General features: G+C 43.9%; 1 protein-coding gene across 1 annotated transcript; it reads left to right on the plus strand.

Moving 5' to 3' along the window:
- The first annotated feature begins 2,894 nt into the window (after window positions 1-2,894).
- On the plus strand, window positions 2,895-13,072 carry LOC142404719 (aldo-keto reductase family 1 member B1-like). Its single transcript, XM_075491719.1, is given in 10 exon segments — window positions 2,895-2,960; window positions 5,890-5,939; window positions 5,941-6,049; window positions 6,721-6,837; window positions 7,493-7,570; window positions 8,983-9,105; window positions 9,863-9,969; window positions 10,800-10,881; window positions 11,340-11,417; window positions 12,742-13,072. Coding segments are annotated over 10 exon segments (828 nt in total). The 3' UTR covers window positions 12,760-13,072.
- Window positions 13,073-15,229: the final 2,157 nt, after the last annotated feature.

Below are 15,229 nucleotides of genomic sequence, written 5' to 3' on the forward strand. Positions count from 1 at the left end.
CTTACAACGTTGTCAAATTAACGCTGTCGCCTTAATCGACTTTGCAAAGCTGTTTCAGTGAAAGCCCTGAGAGGGCTCTGACAGGCAAACGTTGACTCTGATGAGTGGGTACGTATACAGCCCTTAGAAAATAAACCGTTGACCAAGTCTGAGACTAAGACTGGACTTAGCCGCACCTAGACTCCTCTCTGAGAAGGAGTTTAGAAAGCAAGGGGGTCCTGTCTGAACCTCGTGACTCAACGGGAGGGTTCCCCCCAGCCACTCCTCAGACTCCTACGCGACAGTAACTCTTAACACAACACAGGCTCAGCGCTGTTTGCACCTGCCTGCGGAAATGTGCCCAGGAGTCACCAGCGCTTTGGAGAGCTTCGTAGGTAACAAAAATTTCTGACATATATGAAGTAAAAATACCGCAAAAGAAATGCTTCTGAGCTAAGTCTACCTGAATTAAAGAAAAAAGTCATAAGTGCTGTGAAAAACTGAACACGGACATAAAAATAAAGGCAAAGTGAATGAAGACCTTCACACGGGCTTAATAAATACTCTGAGCTAATGATTGTTTTCCTAAAATAGACTAATGACTGAAATTTCTGCAGCTGGCGGGACGTGGTTTGATTCAGTATGAAAATGTGCTTTGCTGTGTGAGGGGTGGCCGGAGTGGGGTAGCCCTCTCCATGTCTGCCTTCGCGATGGGCAGAGCAGAGGTCGAGGAACCGGGAGAGTCCCTCTCATTAGGGAGGCGGCTACCCGTCACTGAAGGACAAGGGACACGACAGCTGTACTGAAAGCCAGCCTGTTGTTAATCTACATCAGCTTCTGCAATGAGCTGAAGTGATTTCTTCCTGTCCTTGGTTGCAGACCAGCCGTACAGGTCTCTGTGACCAAGGCATCAGGTGGATGAGGCATGAGAGCCATGGTCATCATATATCTTTCCTCTATGTAACCCGTTTTTCTCACAGATAAGGAGGAAACCGCATCAGATCTCCACATAGCACACTGAGCAGTACAACTGCTGGTTAAACCTTGCTGTCATTGCAGAGGCAGAAGAGGATTGATCTTTTTGACGTCAGACATAAAATTAAAAGGGTTCTTCTTCGGCTTGTCCCAAAGCTGCCAGTGATCTGCACATCTCAATTAAAATCCTTGGATGTGGCGTTGAGGTGCCCGTGATCCAGGCCAGCTCTGCCTCCGACTGCTGGGGGAAAGGCCAGGCTCCAGGACGGAGGAGCGAGGAGGTCTGCGGCGTAAAGCCATGCAGGAAAGGTCAGGCTGCAGGCAGAGGGGGCTGCTGCCAGTTGAGACGAGCGCGAGCAACAACTTGAGAATACAAGAGGAAAACTACCCTATGTGAAAAGGTACAAAATCCTAAAGAAAATCTGGTGCTGGAGGACAAGAGTTTGGTACCACTGGGGACCTGTTGTAGGACACAGCAGGGTGGACCCTTGGCCACCTGATCGATGCCTGCTGGCCTGTGGGGCTCTTTGGCCATCTGCCCTGGGAGTGCTGAGCGTGCTCGTGCTCAGCCTCTTGGGCTTTGTTGACTTTTATCTGCGTTAACTTCAAAACAACAGGTTTATGCTTTCAGGTTGAGCGTATTCTGCATGCAGGGTCTGCAGGCGGTAAAAAGCGCCTGAAGGAAGTGACCTGCCCCGGGTCGCTGGGCATTTGAGATGCTGCCTGTTGAAACGTGGTGCTACCCTGGGGCTGGTTTTGCCTCTAACAGGCAAAGAAATGACACGGAAGAAAAAGTTCATTAATGGCTGGATAAACAATAAATGCTGACCACTCACATCTTTAAAATGAGTTCTTGCAAAATTTTGGGAAGGGCTCTGAAACCAGGTAGCACGCCAGCTCCTTCTGGCAGGACACGGGAGCCTCCAGGCTGGGGTCAAACCCACTCTGCATAAAACCGTGAGGTTTTGGATTTTCCAGAATAGGCTGCTATTCCTACTGAGCCTTGTAAAGCTCTTTTTTTTCAGTTTATGCAGATGACGTTTTCCAGTTATGAATGGTAAAAAATCTAATGTAGGACAGCATGCAAACAGAAAAGGCCATAAAGTAGCAGTAACACAGCATCAAGGGACAAGACACCCGAAGCTGTTTGGCTTCTGAAAAGTGCGTAAAGGTAGAAAACAACGCAGTGGCTGCTCCAGGAAATATGAATGTGCCATAGTGTGCCATTAGTGATCATCAGTCTTGCAGATTAAGCAGTTTTGATTTTGAAGAGTCACGCAGAGCAAACACAATGGCTCTTGAAAAGACAAAGCTTTATTTATTTCTTAGCTCCTCTCCCAAGCGGGGGAACCCTTCATTAAAAGGACTGTGTTGTCCCTGTGTCCCGCAGCTCATGAGTATGAGCCCCAGGATGTAATGGCGGTAGTGGAGGGATATATATAATATGGGTGCCCGGTGCTGTGGGGATGAAGGATTGGGAATTCTGTTAACAATGAGCCCTCCTGTGGACAGATCCATGCTTCCTCCTGAGACAAACAGCTTTGTGGCTTCTTCTGGTGATGTGTTCAGGAGCAGACAGGTGAGACCAGACATGGTTCTCGGGGTGTGTGCAAACTGCTCAAATACCACTTTTCTTGCAGAAAAGCAGAGACTATGAGGTATACAAAAAGCTGCAACCTCGGTCAATGCAATATGTGTAACTGGCATGACGAGCTCACTCAACCAATTCATGTGAGGAGCCCACAATCAGTTTTGAAATACTCCAAAGGGTGAGATAAAGGCAAAATTCCTGCATTCTCTTGCTTATTATAGCACTGCTGCCCATATGTGCCTTGTCCGCAGGCAGTCAGCAGGCAGGAGGGAGGGGCAAAGCCTATTTAAAAAGTTTTGCAAGGGGCTGCAGCCTCTCCTTGCCTGCGGTGGCTGGGAGGGGACCACGCATGGCCACCTACATGGAGCCGCTCACCCGTGTGAGGATGCCCATCCTGAGACTGGGGACCTGGCAGGTACCTGCTGGAGCTGGGGACCTCTCCTTGTCCCCGTGCCTCTGGTCACACAGGTGACATCAGGAAACTGCTGAGAATCGCGGTAGACTTTTACAGCAATCTCCTCTTCAGGTCAGGAAAATGCAGCAAAGCCTCTGTGCAGCGTTTCTTGCCTTTTGAAATATTTCAGGTATTGCAGGTATTTACACCTGTCCTTCAGGAAATTTTTTAAGTGAGCAGGTAGTGCTCACTTAGTGCAGGTAGTGAGCAGGCAGAAGGAGGTTTTTCTTAGCTATGGAAAAAAATTACATCCTACAAAAGTAAAAACTTCTGCTTAGCTTGTTTTTCTTTGCTTTTTTGCTTTTGGCCCTGGGTATTAATATCCCAGCATGTCGTGTAGGTGTCATCATTTTTGATGAGTGCATGTAGATGTAGGAACTTAAGTGGCAATCAGTGGATTTGGAAACGGGAATTTATGTTAACTCCTTAGAGACTGAAAATAACTCATTTGATGGCAGCAGACGAGTACATAGCACTTCACAGGAAAATAGTTTGGGTAGGTCTTTACCTGCAAATGTTATATAATGTACTTTTGGTAAGACAGGAGATTTAAGGATATACTGAATTATAAATGTAAAAGAAGCCTGGAAATGAGCTGAAAATTTTAAGCAAGTGAGCTTCTTAGGAAAGAAAAAAAGTAGTGGATCGTCCCCCGGATTTGAGACTGGACTTGAAATACGTTGAATTGCAAGCTACCAAGTCCATGAAATGCTGTCCAGTCAGCATAAAATGATCTTACATTATTCTTGCTATATTATTTGGTCAGCTTCTGCTAATCATCACATAACGTATGCACAAATGGGGCTGAGTTTGTTTAACCCTTTCAGTCTTGACTGGTCTGATGACAAGAGACACCGAGAAGCCTAAAGCAACTAAGTAGGCTTTAAAAAAACAAAGTGTGCCTTGCGTGGGGCTCTTAGGGCACTGGCGCTGTGATGGATGAGCTCTCTGAAGGAACCAGTTAGGACACCAACAGGAACCGGTTAGGACTAAACAGAAGGAAAATTTTGGATGCGTGATCCCTGCCACCATAAAAACCTCGTGTTAATGCGATGAAAACATGGCCCGAACGCACTGCGATTACTTAATCAAAGCTATTCGATCTCAAGGTTCCCACAGCAACTTCAGCTGCGACTCCCTGTGTTTTGGTGCAGCAATGGGGCCTCTCCTTTACCCATCCCTCTGACCTGAAGTCCTGTTCAGTGAGCACCATGTAAAATGAAGCAACGGATTATTTTTTTCTGAAAAACACCTCACGTTACAGAGTTTTGTGTAATCGCAAGGTATACTGTCACCTTTGCTGTCCACCGACTCTTCCTCCACTCAAAAGCAATGCAGATCACTCCCTGCTGTGGCTTTTTTTTTCCTCCCAGGGAGCGCTTGCTCCTGCACCGCAGCTTTCCCATGCCGCAGCAGCAGCCAGCGATAAGGTACTCTGTAACGGCTGGCGTTTGGCCGGTGTCGCAGCGAGCCTGCCTTCCCATGCTGCCTAGGAGCTGCAGGGTTCACACATAGGAAGGTGTCCTGGTTTCAGCTGGGATAGAGTTAGTTTTCTTTATAGTGGCTGGTATGGGGCTACGTTTTGGATTAGTGCTGAAGACAGTGTTGATAATACAGAGATGTTTTAGTTGTTGCTGCACTAGTCAAGGACTTTTCAGCTTCCCGTGCTCTGCCAGGTGCAGAAGAAGCTGGGAGGGGACACAGCCAGGATAGTTGATCCAAACTGACCAAAGGGATATCCCATACCATATGGCATCATGCTCAGCATATAAAGCTGGGGAAGAAGGAGGAAGGGGGGACATTTGGAGTGATGGCGTTTGTCTTCCCAAGTAACCATTACGCGTGATGGAGCCCTGCTTTCCTGGAGATGGCTGAACACCTGCCTGCCCGTGGGAAGTAGTGAATTAATTCCTTGCTTTGCTTTGCTTGCATGCGCGGCTTTTGCTTTACCTATTAGACTGTCTTTATCTCAACCTTCAAGTTTTCTTACTTTTGCTCTTCTGATTCTCTCCCCCGTCCCACCGGGGGGGAGTGAGCGAGCGGCTGCGTGGTGCTTAGCTGCTGGCTGGGGCTAAACCATGACAGAAGGGATGGGATGGGCAAAATGGTTGCAAAAAGGAAAACTTGTAAAACTTTAAACTGGCTATTTGGGTGTGTGTGGCCTTGTGGAAAAAGGCGCTGCAGTTTCTGTTTTTTTTTTTTTTTTTTTTTTTAATTTAAGTGAACCAACCAAGCACCCTTTGACTGGAAATACTTGGAGAAATGAAATAATTAAAAAGAAAAGATGATGGGTGGGGATATAATGAAGCGAAATGTAGGAGGTGGTCGCGGTTTTGAATCATGTTTCTGTTTGAAGTGGCAGTTTCCAGAATTGGTATCCAGTCATCAAACAACTCTTCAGTGTCTCCAAGCCACGAATCTGAAATGATTTACTTTGCTATTAAATACTAGGTTGTGTGTTTTACCCAGGAGGTGGCACTGTCTGAGGCGTTTTGCCGTCCTCTCCCCTCCCTTGTCCTGTTTCAACAAGAGCCGGATTGTTTGTGTGCAGGGCCAGCAAGCTTTCCAGAGGTGATTCATTTTCTCATGTTGCCAGTATCTCATACTAAAATTGCTTTTAATTTCCGGGCAAATTAGAACTTACTTCGAGATAGCCTCATGTCCGAATCTGAACGTTCAATCCTTAGAAAAGCGCAGATCAGCTCAGGCAACTCATCAGTGACTCCCATGGCCAGTTCCAAAGGGCTCATTTTATTCCAGAAAACGAAACAAAAGCAAGATCCAAACTGGAACACCTCATTATTCGGGGGTTTAAAGTCTCCAGATTTGGAGGACAGCAAACTTCTTTTTCTGCTATTTACCAAATTACTGACTTTTCTTTTTGTTTCAGTCTCTCCGAGGAACAGCGAGAGATGCAGTGAAGTTTGCCATCGATGTTGGCCTTTGAGTATGCCTACCTGTACCAGAGTGAGACTGAGATTGGGGATGCACTACGAGAAAAAACTGAGGAGTGGGTTGTGAGGCGAGAAGACCTCTTTATTGTCAGTAAGGTATTTCCTTGGGTAACTTGTCTTACAGGAGGCCAGCTCTCAGGAGGAGAGACAAGGTCCCGACCTGCAAAGTGCCGGGGGATGAAGCCGGTCTGACAATTAACTCCTTTCTCTCAGGGCAAAGCATTTTGCGGATGGAGGGAAGGAAGAGGTCAACTCTTGAAAAAAAGATGGCTTGATTTGAGAGGGATTTTTTGTAGTCCATATCCATTGTCAGCCACGGAGACAGGAACTGAGGCTGTGCTCTCAGTTGCCTCTGAGATAGGAAGCAGGGCTATTGTATTCGTGGTCACTCCCGCTGCGCTGCTGGCCTCAGCCTGTTAACTCCCGCATGTTATGTTTTGTTTTGTTTTTTCCCCCAACAACAATGGTAGGAAAAATAAAGTAACTTCTATCTGCTGGAAGCTGGCGGGTCGATTTTCACCAGTTTTGCTTTTTTTTCGTCATTTTGTTTAATTGTTGTATGAATTGTTGGAATTTTAGAGTATGTCATTCTCATTTTACTTAACTGACAAATAAAATAAGGTGCACAAAAGTGGCACTTCCTCAAGATGAGAAGACGTGCCATATCGTGAGCGGCCCCTGTGTCTGTGCCATGTGTCTCCCTGCCAGGGATGCCTGCGGCCGGGAGGCTAGGAGAGCAGCTCCCAGTCCTTGCGTTACCCCCGCAGCTGTGGCCCACTTTCCACGAGCGATGCCTGGTGAAGGAGGCATGCCAGAAAACACGTGCTGCCCTCCAGCCGGATTATTTGGATTTCTACCTGATGCACTGGCCCATGGGATTCAAGGTATTGAGGCTTTAACTCCTGGGAGCCGTCTGTCAGAGCTCTGCCACTTTTTCCTTTGGGTCTGGACATGCCCTTAGTCCTCTCTAATGAGAAATGTTGTTAAACCTCATTAGGACATAATGGCAAACCTCTGCACAGAGTACCCTGGAGGAAAGGTAAGGTCATGGCTGCTTAAGCTAGGTCTTGTAGTACAAAAATCACCTTATTTTACCCTGCACAGCATTTCCATGTCATGGATCAAATTACCATCCAGATCACATTCCTCTTAGAGCCTGGGATGTGGCTGTCATTTGCTTATCCAGGATCAAACAGTTGTGAATTACTTAACTCCTATTCTTCTCTCTCTACCCCCAGGTTAAATAAATCCTCGTTTCCCCATCATGTCACATCCTTGGCCTTCCCCCAACCTGACTGAGGCACATAAAAGTGTCTTCCCTTTCTCTGCCCGCAGGACAGATTCTCAAGAAGCAGATTTTCTTGAAGATTACTCTGTTCATACAGATTACTGGTTTGGGCCACCTCTCTCCCCAACACAAACAGAAGCCAGGATATCCAGTGAGTCTCCAGCTCCACTCGTTTGTAGAATTTCTAAGTGATTTCTTTAACTATTTATGATTCAGCCTGCCTTAAACTCGCTTTTCTGTTGTGATGATAGGCAGGAGAGGAGCTATTTCCTGCAGATGGAAATGGCATGATCATTCCCAGCGATACAGATTGTCTGGCTACGTGGGAGGTACGGTCACTGACAGGCTGAAAAACTCTTGCTAGTTTGAAATAACAGCCTGAAAACTTTAAGGTTTCCACTTTGGGAATAGTTCTGAGAGAATTTCCAATGTGAAGTATTCTGGATTGCCGATTTCTCTGTGCCCTTAGGCTCCTTCTTGTGTTACTTTGCCAAAATTGAGGTATTTTTATGTCTACTGCTTACTAAAGTAGCTGGATGGGCATGGCAAAAGGAAATCTTTGACGCTGTGTGTACCCTGCAGTGGCTTGAGCTGACATACACTGTCGCTTCAGTCCGCACACCACTCTCCGGGCATTTATCGGTGGCTTTAGCTGTAGCCATGCTCATCCCTAGTTGCACCTGAACTGTCCAGACCGCAGCAAAGACAACATACCCATGCCAAGGTACCCACAGCATCCAGAATTCCCCCTTTTAGAAAGTACTGGAACTTGCCCAAAGCCCATCGCTTAAAGCTGTGCGTGCAACGCAAACGGGCGTGAGCACAGGCCGCGTGGGAGACAAGGTTTGGGTGCAAGTTCAAATTCCTGCTTGGCTGATGGTTTGGGCTTCCTTTCCCCGCCACCCCCACCGCTGCTCAGCGTGGCCGGGTTGAAAGAGGACAAGAGACTCACCAGAGTCAGAAGAATTCGCTGATGCTTTTTCCCTTCTGTCAGATGAAGAATAAGGCACATTTTTGTTGCTCATTTGAAGGAAAAAAGTGGCCATTTCAGGCTGCTGCTTATGATAGCAACTTCAAATAAAAATTATTTCTGCTTTGGAAGAGGTGTATCTTCTGCTCTAAAGCTGGTAGTAGATTATTTTCTCCTGTTTCTTTTCTGCTGGAGGTGCCAATCTAACTAGGGCTGTCTAGCTGTTTTAGTGTTTGCTATTGTGAAAGAAAACAGGTGGTGGTGGGGGAATACAGCGTTGCTTATACCATACTGCCACTGCTAAATGGTACATCTCCCTTGGGAAATTAAGCAGCGTTGATGATCTCGTATCCTGCCCTAGCTCTCCCAGAACAGCTCCTCGTCAAGCTGCTCTGTTCCAAACGACAAGCTTTTTATTATGGGATAATTGTTTTGCTAGCTGAGGAATTATCCTAAAAAACCCTTTTATTTTGGAGCAGAAGGTCTACTTGGGGATAATATTTCAAAATAGCTGTAATCTACTGAAATAATCATAGCGTAATAATTGTTAAGCTTGAATAACGCTGTTATTTATTTGTATGATGATACATGACACGAGAGCCTGTGTCTTTGACCAGAGTCCCACCGTTCAATGTGCGGTACTAACACCGCATCAGAAGAGGATCCCAGCCATGATGATTTTTACCACTGAAGTCTTTGCACAGGCATCTTTTCCATATGAACAAAAAAGACCTTCATTCAATAGCAAGTCTGAGTCTGTAGTGTTTCTAGGCTACGGAAGAGCTGGTGGATGCGGGAGTGGTGAAGGCCATTGGAGTCTCCAACTTCAACTGCAAACAGATAGATCAGTTCTTGAGCAAACCAGACTTAAGACACAAACCTGCAAATAATAAGGTAAACTGTTCTCAAACTCGTCAGTACTATCACACCCGTCTGGGGTGTTGCATTTGATGGAACATCTCTGGCAGTGAAACAGCTTTTATGTCAAGGCTCTGCTTTTTGATACCTGTGTGAGAATACACCTGTATTTGGCTAAACCATAAAGTAATGAAAAACGCAGGACATTCTGTGCCCTTCCTTGCGCAGGAAGCTGCAGTTACACAAGGCCACGGTGCTCCTGGGTTGAAAGTCCCACCTTCACTTTTCTTCTGATTGCAGCACTGAGCTCGTGCAGGCTGAGAGCTGAGCTCTGCGACGGAGAACATGGCGGGGCTTACCCTTCTCCTTTCCTACAGCCCCGGTGCTTGTCCCAGGGGCTAAGGAAAAAGAGGATGCCTGAATAGATAGGACCAAAGCCAGGCCACACTGCTGGGGTGGATAGGTAGGGCTGGATGACATGAGAGTTGGGTGCTTCAACTGGATGCAGACGACTGGACCTTGGAGCCCACTCGTATGGGGACTGTGAGAGGTCATGGAAAATGAGGCAGGCAGCTGGAAAGATAAACTAGTGTATGCAGATTGGGCCTTGTTGGAGGCAGGGTTGGGAAGACGGGGAAACAATCTGAAATACCAGCTGACTCTCTTAAAAACCCCGTAGCTGCAAAAAGAACAATGTTTTCAGAGCTGATGTGGGGCTTGGTAGCTCACCATAGTGATGCTAAACCTTGAAGTACCTTCTGCTTCTGAAGAAACGTAATATTTTTGTTTGTAGATTGAGAGCCATCCCTATCTTCCTCAGGAAGAGCTGATTAAGTTTTGCCAGTCCAAAGGGATCTCTGTCACTGCATATCGTCCCCTTGGAGCACCCAACTGGCCATGGTAAGAATGCTTTGTGAGACTTCTTTCTTAGACGTAGATTGGAGCCAACACAGTAAACCAGTCTTAGGACGTGGATAAACCCTCACAGAGTAAAACTGATGTAGTTAGAAAAAGATTTACTAATTTGTTAAGAATGATACACACACAGAAACCTCTCTCGCACTTACTGTGATATTCAGTCCACTAATTCATACCTGTGCTGTTACTGGAGTTTCATATTTAGGAGAAAAAGGATCAATCGGTTGGTGAAAGTAATGAAGATAATTCTTAATTGAGCTTGGGTGAGCTTATTAAACATGTAAGGGAACTTCTGAACTAAAAAAAAGCCCCCCAAAACAAAGCAGCACATGCTTACGAAAATAGCAACTTTGCAGTCCTGCTGAGACAAATGGATTAGGTTTTTAAATGGATGACTTGAAGAAATTTTGCTTTTACTCCAATCTTCATGGCTTTCTCTGATCCGGGACAGGGCATTTACCAGAGCAGCTGTGCTTGTGAAGGACATGACAACTGCCCATTCTCAAGATGAAATTTTCAGGATCTAGACCAAAGAAATTCCTGGCCTGATCCCAGGCTGGACAGAAATGTGTTACAGTGACCTGTTACACTAGAAACTACAGGCCTCTTCTCATATGCCAACCTGTGATAAAAGGAAAATAATGAAGGCAGGGACTGAAGCAATGAGAAGACGATGAATTAAAGTGTGTGCGATTATGCTTTCTTATAATTTAAATACTATTCTTACACTACAGTGCTTGAGGGAGAAGACAGTAGGCCAGTACTGTCTGAGCAGTAGTTCAACTGCTAGAGTCTACTTTTTATTTTCACAGGTCCAAGCCTGAGGATATTTCTCTTTTTGATGAGCCCCAAATTAAGGAAATTGTACTCAAGTACAACAAAACCCCAGCTCAGGTTAATACTGGTCATAGTATTTTCCCTGGTGACATATATTTTTCCTACTTGTGCTAAAGTAACTATTTACAGAGGTATTATGAAAGCTGAGTTCCAGCTGTGTCTCATACACATTGTAATGCTTTAAAAAATGTCATCTCTAACAGTAGTTTTAATGACGGACAGAAGATTACCAATGGCTTTGGGCTTTAATTGGCACACTAGCCACTTCTACACACAGCATCCCTGGCCAATCCTGAGCTCTTGTTCAATGCACTCCCATGCTGTCATCTCAACTTCAGAGACAGATAATGACTAAATGAGCTCATCTAATAATTAGGAAGGGTTTACTGTAGTGCTTTTCCTATGTGAGCCATCTCTGATTATCAGTAGAGCTGTTCCGTGTAACCATGTATGGTTTTCGGCTTTCAGAAGACAGGCAGAAATTCTCAGCTGTAATTGCCTATCTGTTCCTGCAGGTGCTTATCCAGCTCCAAATTCAAAGAAATGTGAGTGTAATTCCCAAATCTCCACACTGTATTGAGGAAAATTTTAAGGTAAGAGTGTATGTTACAAAATTCTCAATGGTGTTAAATGCTTACACAGAAAAATCCACTCTGCCAGTGGAACAAAGTACCCCCTTCATACTTAGGACTGGGAAAAAACCTTTTGTCTGTCACACACCACATAGGTTATTTCTTTATGAATGCAAAAAGTTACTTTAAAAGTTAAGGAGGCGAGTCTCCTTCATTAGAACACATCAAGTAAGAGATACTAACTTTTCCACCTTGTGATATAAATATGATGCAAACCCCACCAGCACTGTAACTTTATGACATTTTTTTCATTGCGCACCACAAACGTGCATCCATTGCACGCTTCCTCGCGCTTCAACAAATACAACACTTTTCTACTTCTGTTTTTGGTATTCTTTCTGCAAATGAACTTACGCTTGTCTTTTTGCAAAATGAAGTAACCCAGCTGTTTGGGACCTTTATTCAGGTGTTTGACTTTGAATTGGCTAAAGAGGAGAGGGAAACCTTCCTTGCTTTTAAGCAAGTGAGTACCTCCTCCTCCATGTTTTAGCAAGACTGGATTATCACTGGCTATCTCCTTAACAGACAGTATTTGATAGCCCCACTTAAAAACAAAAAGAGAGGGAACCTTAGCCAAGACCTGGTCACATCTGTATCTGCTGGTATCCAGCACTAGGGTTTATTAGAGCACTGCCCATCTTGTACAGGTTGGTAGCACTGGGATTTTTGCAGGTACATTGTGTGTTAAGATATCTTGTAACGGATGCATACCAAACTGCTGTCTGAAAATCAAAATCAGCTGGAAACTCCAAAATAAATAGGTGGCATTTTTTTTTTCTGTTTTCTTTGGCTACTTTATACAAGAGACAGTCACTGTAAATAAACTCCATTTTAAGAATGAGAGTTGTAAGTTTTTTTGAAGTGAAAAGCTGTGCCTGTGTATTTATGCCAACGTTATTAAGGCAGCATCTAGATAATAGAATGGTTAGACACAGACTTACCAAGATCTGCAATTTATTCTGTTTTCCCAGGCTACCCACTTATCTAATCGCATACTGCGGACTTAGGAGTTCACAAGAGAGTCGTTTAATGTCGCAGGGAAGTTTGGCGATTTCAGCTAAGCAAAAGATACATTATCTTTTGAGAACAAGGTCACTGGTATATGCGAAGGTTACAGAGCGTTAATTTCCACTGCCCTGTGTAAACTACGCAGACTCATGTTAAGTGTTTTTACTGTAGTTCACAGTTTTTGTTCTGCAGAGCTTTTGTCAGGGGAAAAAAGCTTTTTCTTCTTAGCCTTAAGACTATATCCTTAAAGTGTTTTAATCATACGCTCTTTTTCTAGATGCAAAAATTACACTGAGCATCCTTTTTTGGAAGACTAACATAGGCATCATCTTCAGATCCTCCAGGAATCAGGACTGCACATCATTGTTTCAAGCGATTTGTAATACTTCATATGTACTAAATCACAACATAAGTGGAATACATATTACAGGATGGGAGAAGGTAGCTCACAGGCATTCTGAAGAGTAATCTTTGAGCATGCATGCATTTGCTTCCCTTATTATCAACCACAGTTATATCAGTGGTTGTATGTATCAACCTTTATCTGTATCTTTGCTCTGCTCTTGTAGCAAAATTCTCAGTTGTAGCAAAATATATATTCTCTTATAATTTAGTAATGATAGTTAAAAGAAGTTTAATAAACTTGAATCTTTGGGATTTAGTGAAAAGCAGTCTTTGTCATAAATGTAAATGCTGACAAATTTTAGAGACATTTCAATTCTCCTAGTGGTTCTATTTTTGGACAAAAGGTCAAAACATACACTATCTTATATTAACAACTAAAAGACCATCCCTTTAACATCAGAAGATCTTTATGAGATAAGACAATATGCCACTTGAGATTCTTAGTTCAGTCATTTCAGCGTAACAGACGGAAAGCTCTTTAGAGGACACTGCTGAATTATGTTTCAGGAGCCGTTTTCTTAATGGGGTTTCCTATTTATGAACTGCTAAAAACTAATAAACTGGTAGGAGATTTGTATGTTTGGTTTATCATATCTACAAGAGTATATAAATACTGCCTTTATCAGTAGAATGGTTGCAGTTAAGACTGTGAATCTCTCCCAGAAAATCCAAAGTCTGATAAAGGAGACAGGGAGGAATTATTTTGGTTGGCAACTGTCTTATTTAACAGGCAGAAAAGTTGGGCAGCTTCATAGAAGCCAACAGTAGATTTTCACTGTCTTGTACTGCTCCCTAGATACTGCCTGCTTGTGTTTTGACTCAAAGGATGCCACTGGATGTTGTTTTCTCTGGTAAAAAAAGTCAGTGCTACTGCAGCCCATGCATCTGCTGGAGTTTTAATAAGGCATCTGTTAATCAAGACTTCTTGCTCTTGAACTTTTAACACACAACTCAAAACTCCTGTAGTTGCTTTAGGCTCTTCCAGCCCAGCAGAAAAACAATGTGGATCAGCACTGCCTGCAGAGAGGAAGGATGATTGTGTAATTAAGGTTCGGGGCTAAGATACACACTTCATGGATATCCTTTTCCAACTGATTTTCTTTGTAGTTGAGGTTTTTAAGTCTATAAAGGAAATGATGACATATCTTTGAGCTACTTTAGACTTATTCAAACATCTTGCAAAACAGGTGCCCTACAACTGGCAAAGCAATTCTGTCACGTTGGATTTCCTACAGCAGCTCTTCTAAAGAAGAAGGTGTGAAAAGCCTATCAGCAATTGACGCCAAACAGTTACAGTGCAGTGGTATGGACAGGAAAGTGCCTGTTATAGGTGCTCTCTTTTTTTCTCTCCTCCCCCCGAACATGCTAAATTGAAAAGGTCAGTTACAGGATATCATCATAGCCACAGTTAGAAAATGAGCTACATGAAAGGTACTGTGCTTCCAGGCATGGTCAGGTTCAGAGTGTGGTCAGGTTGTCCGTCTACAGCAGCAGGAGCAATACCCACTTAAGGCTATGGCATACAGCCTATCTTGAAATATTCTCTACTTCATAGGAATTTTCTAACAACATTCCAATTTAATCACAGCTATCAGACTTGAAGTTATTTACAGGATGTTTATAGACTGTGGTAGGCAGGAAGTTGGACTAGATGATCACAGTAGCCACATAATAGTAAAAAATTCAAAACAAGTTAGAAGCCAGAGATTGTGCATTTGTTTAGAGACAATGGATTTTTTTTTCAGCTGCAGAGACTTTAGCAAAGGTAAAAAGAGAAGTGTTTAGGTGATGTCAGTTAATGCAAAATAAAGCACCTTCTATTTCACAGCAGAGCTAGAACCATATGACTTAGTATGCACCTTTCTAGCAGACCATTGCTGCCTCACAGCAGCCTACAATGGCAGTAAGGTTGCTGCTACAAGCTGCTCAAGAAGCACACTTCTACAGCTTCACCACTCCACATACCCCAACACACGTGCTGCAAGGGCATTACTGTAATTGCATCTGCTATCTATACATAAGAAACTACTAAGCATGATCTCCCCTCTATTCAGTTTTGAGGATTCCAAAAATCTTCTGGCATCTTTTGTGGATTTTTTTTTTTCTTCGTTTGTTTCAAGTTCAGACTTTGCCTTACAAGAAAATAAAAATTGCCATGAAAGACTGGGGTAGAGACTTGAGCTTGTTTTACTGCCATTGTAAATTCAGTTGACTAAAGAAGAGCAAGTGCTTTGTTGGTCAAATCACTGTAGCAGAAGAGAGGACTAGACAAGCTGCAACTGTCTTCTAAAGACTTTTATTTGTTCTGTCAGTGCAGTGACCTGCAGAGGTATTGCCACACGCTGACAAGTGCTGGAAAC

This window comes from Mycteria americana, chromosome 1 (genome assembly GCF_035582795.1).
Source record: "Mycteria americana isolate JAX WOST 10 ecotype Jacksonville Zoo and Gardens chromosome 1, USCA_MyAme_1.0, whole genome shotgun sequence".
NCBI classification, from domain to species: Eukaryota; Metazoa; Chordata; class Aves; order Ciconiiformes; family Ciconiidae; genus Mycteria; species Mycteria americana.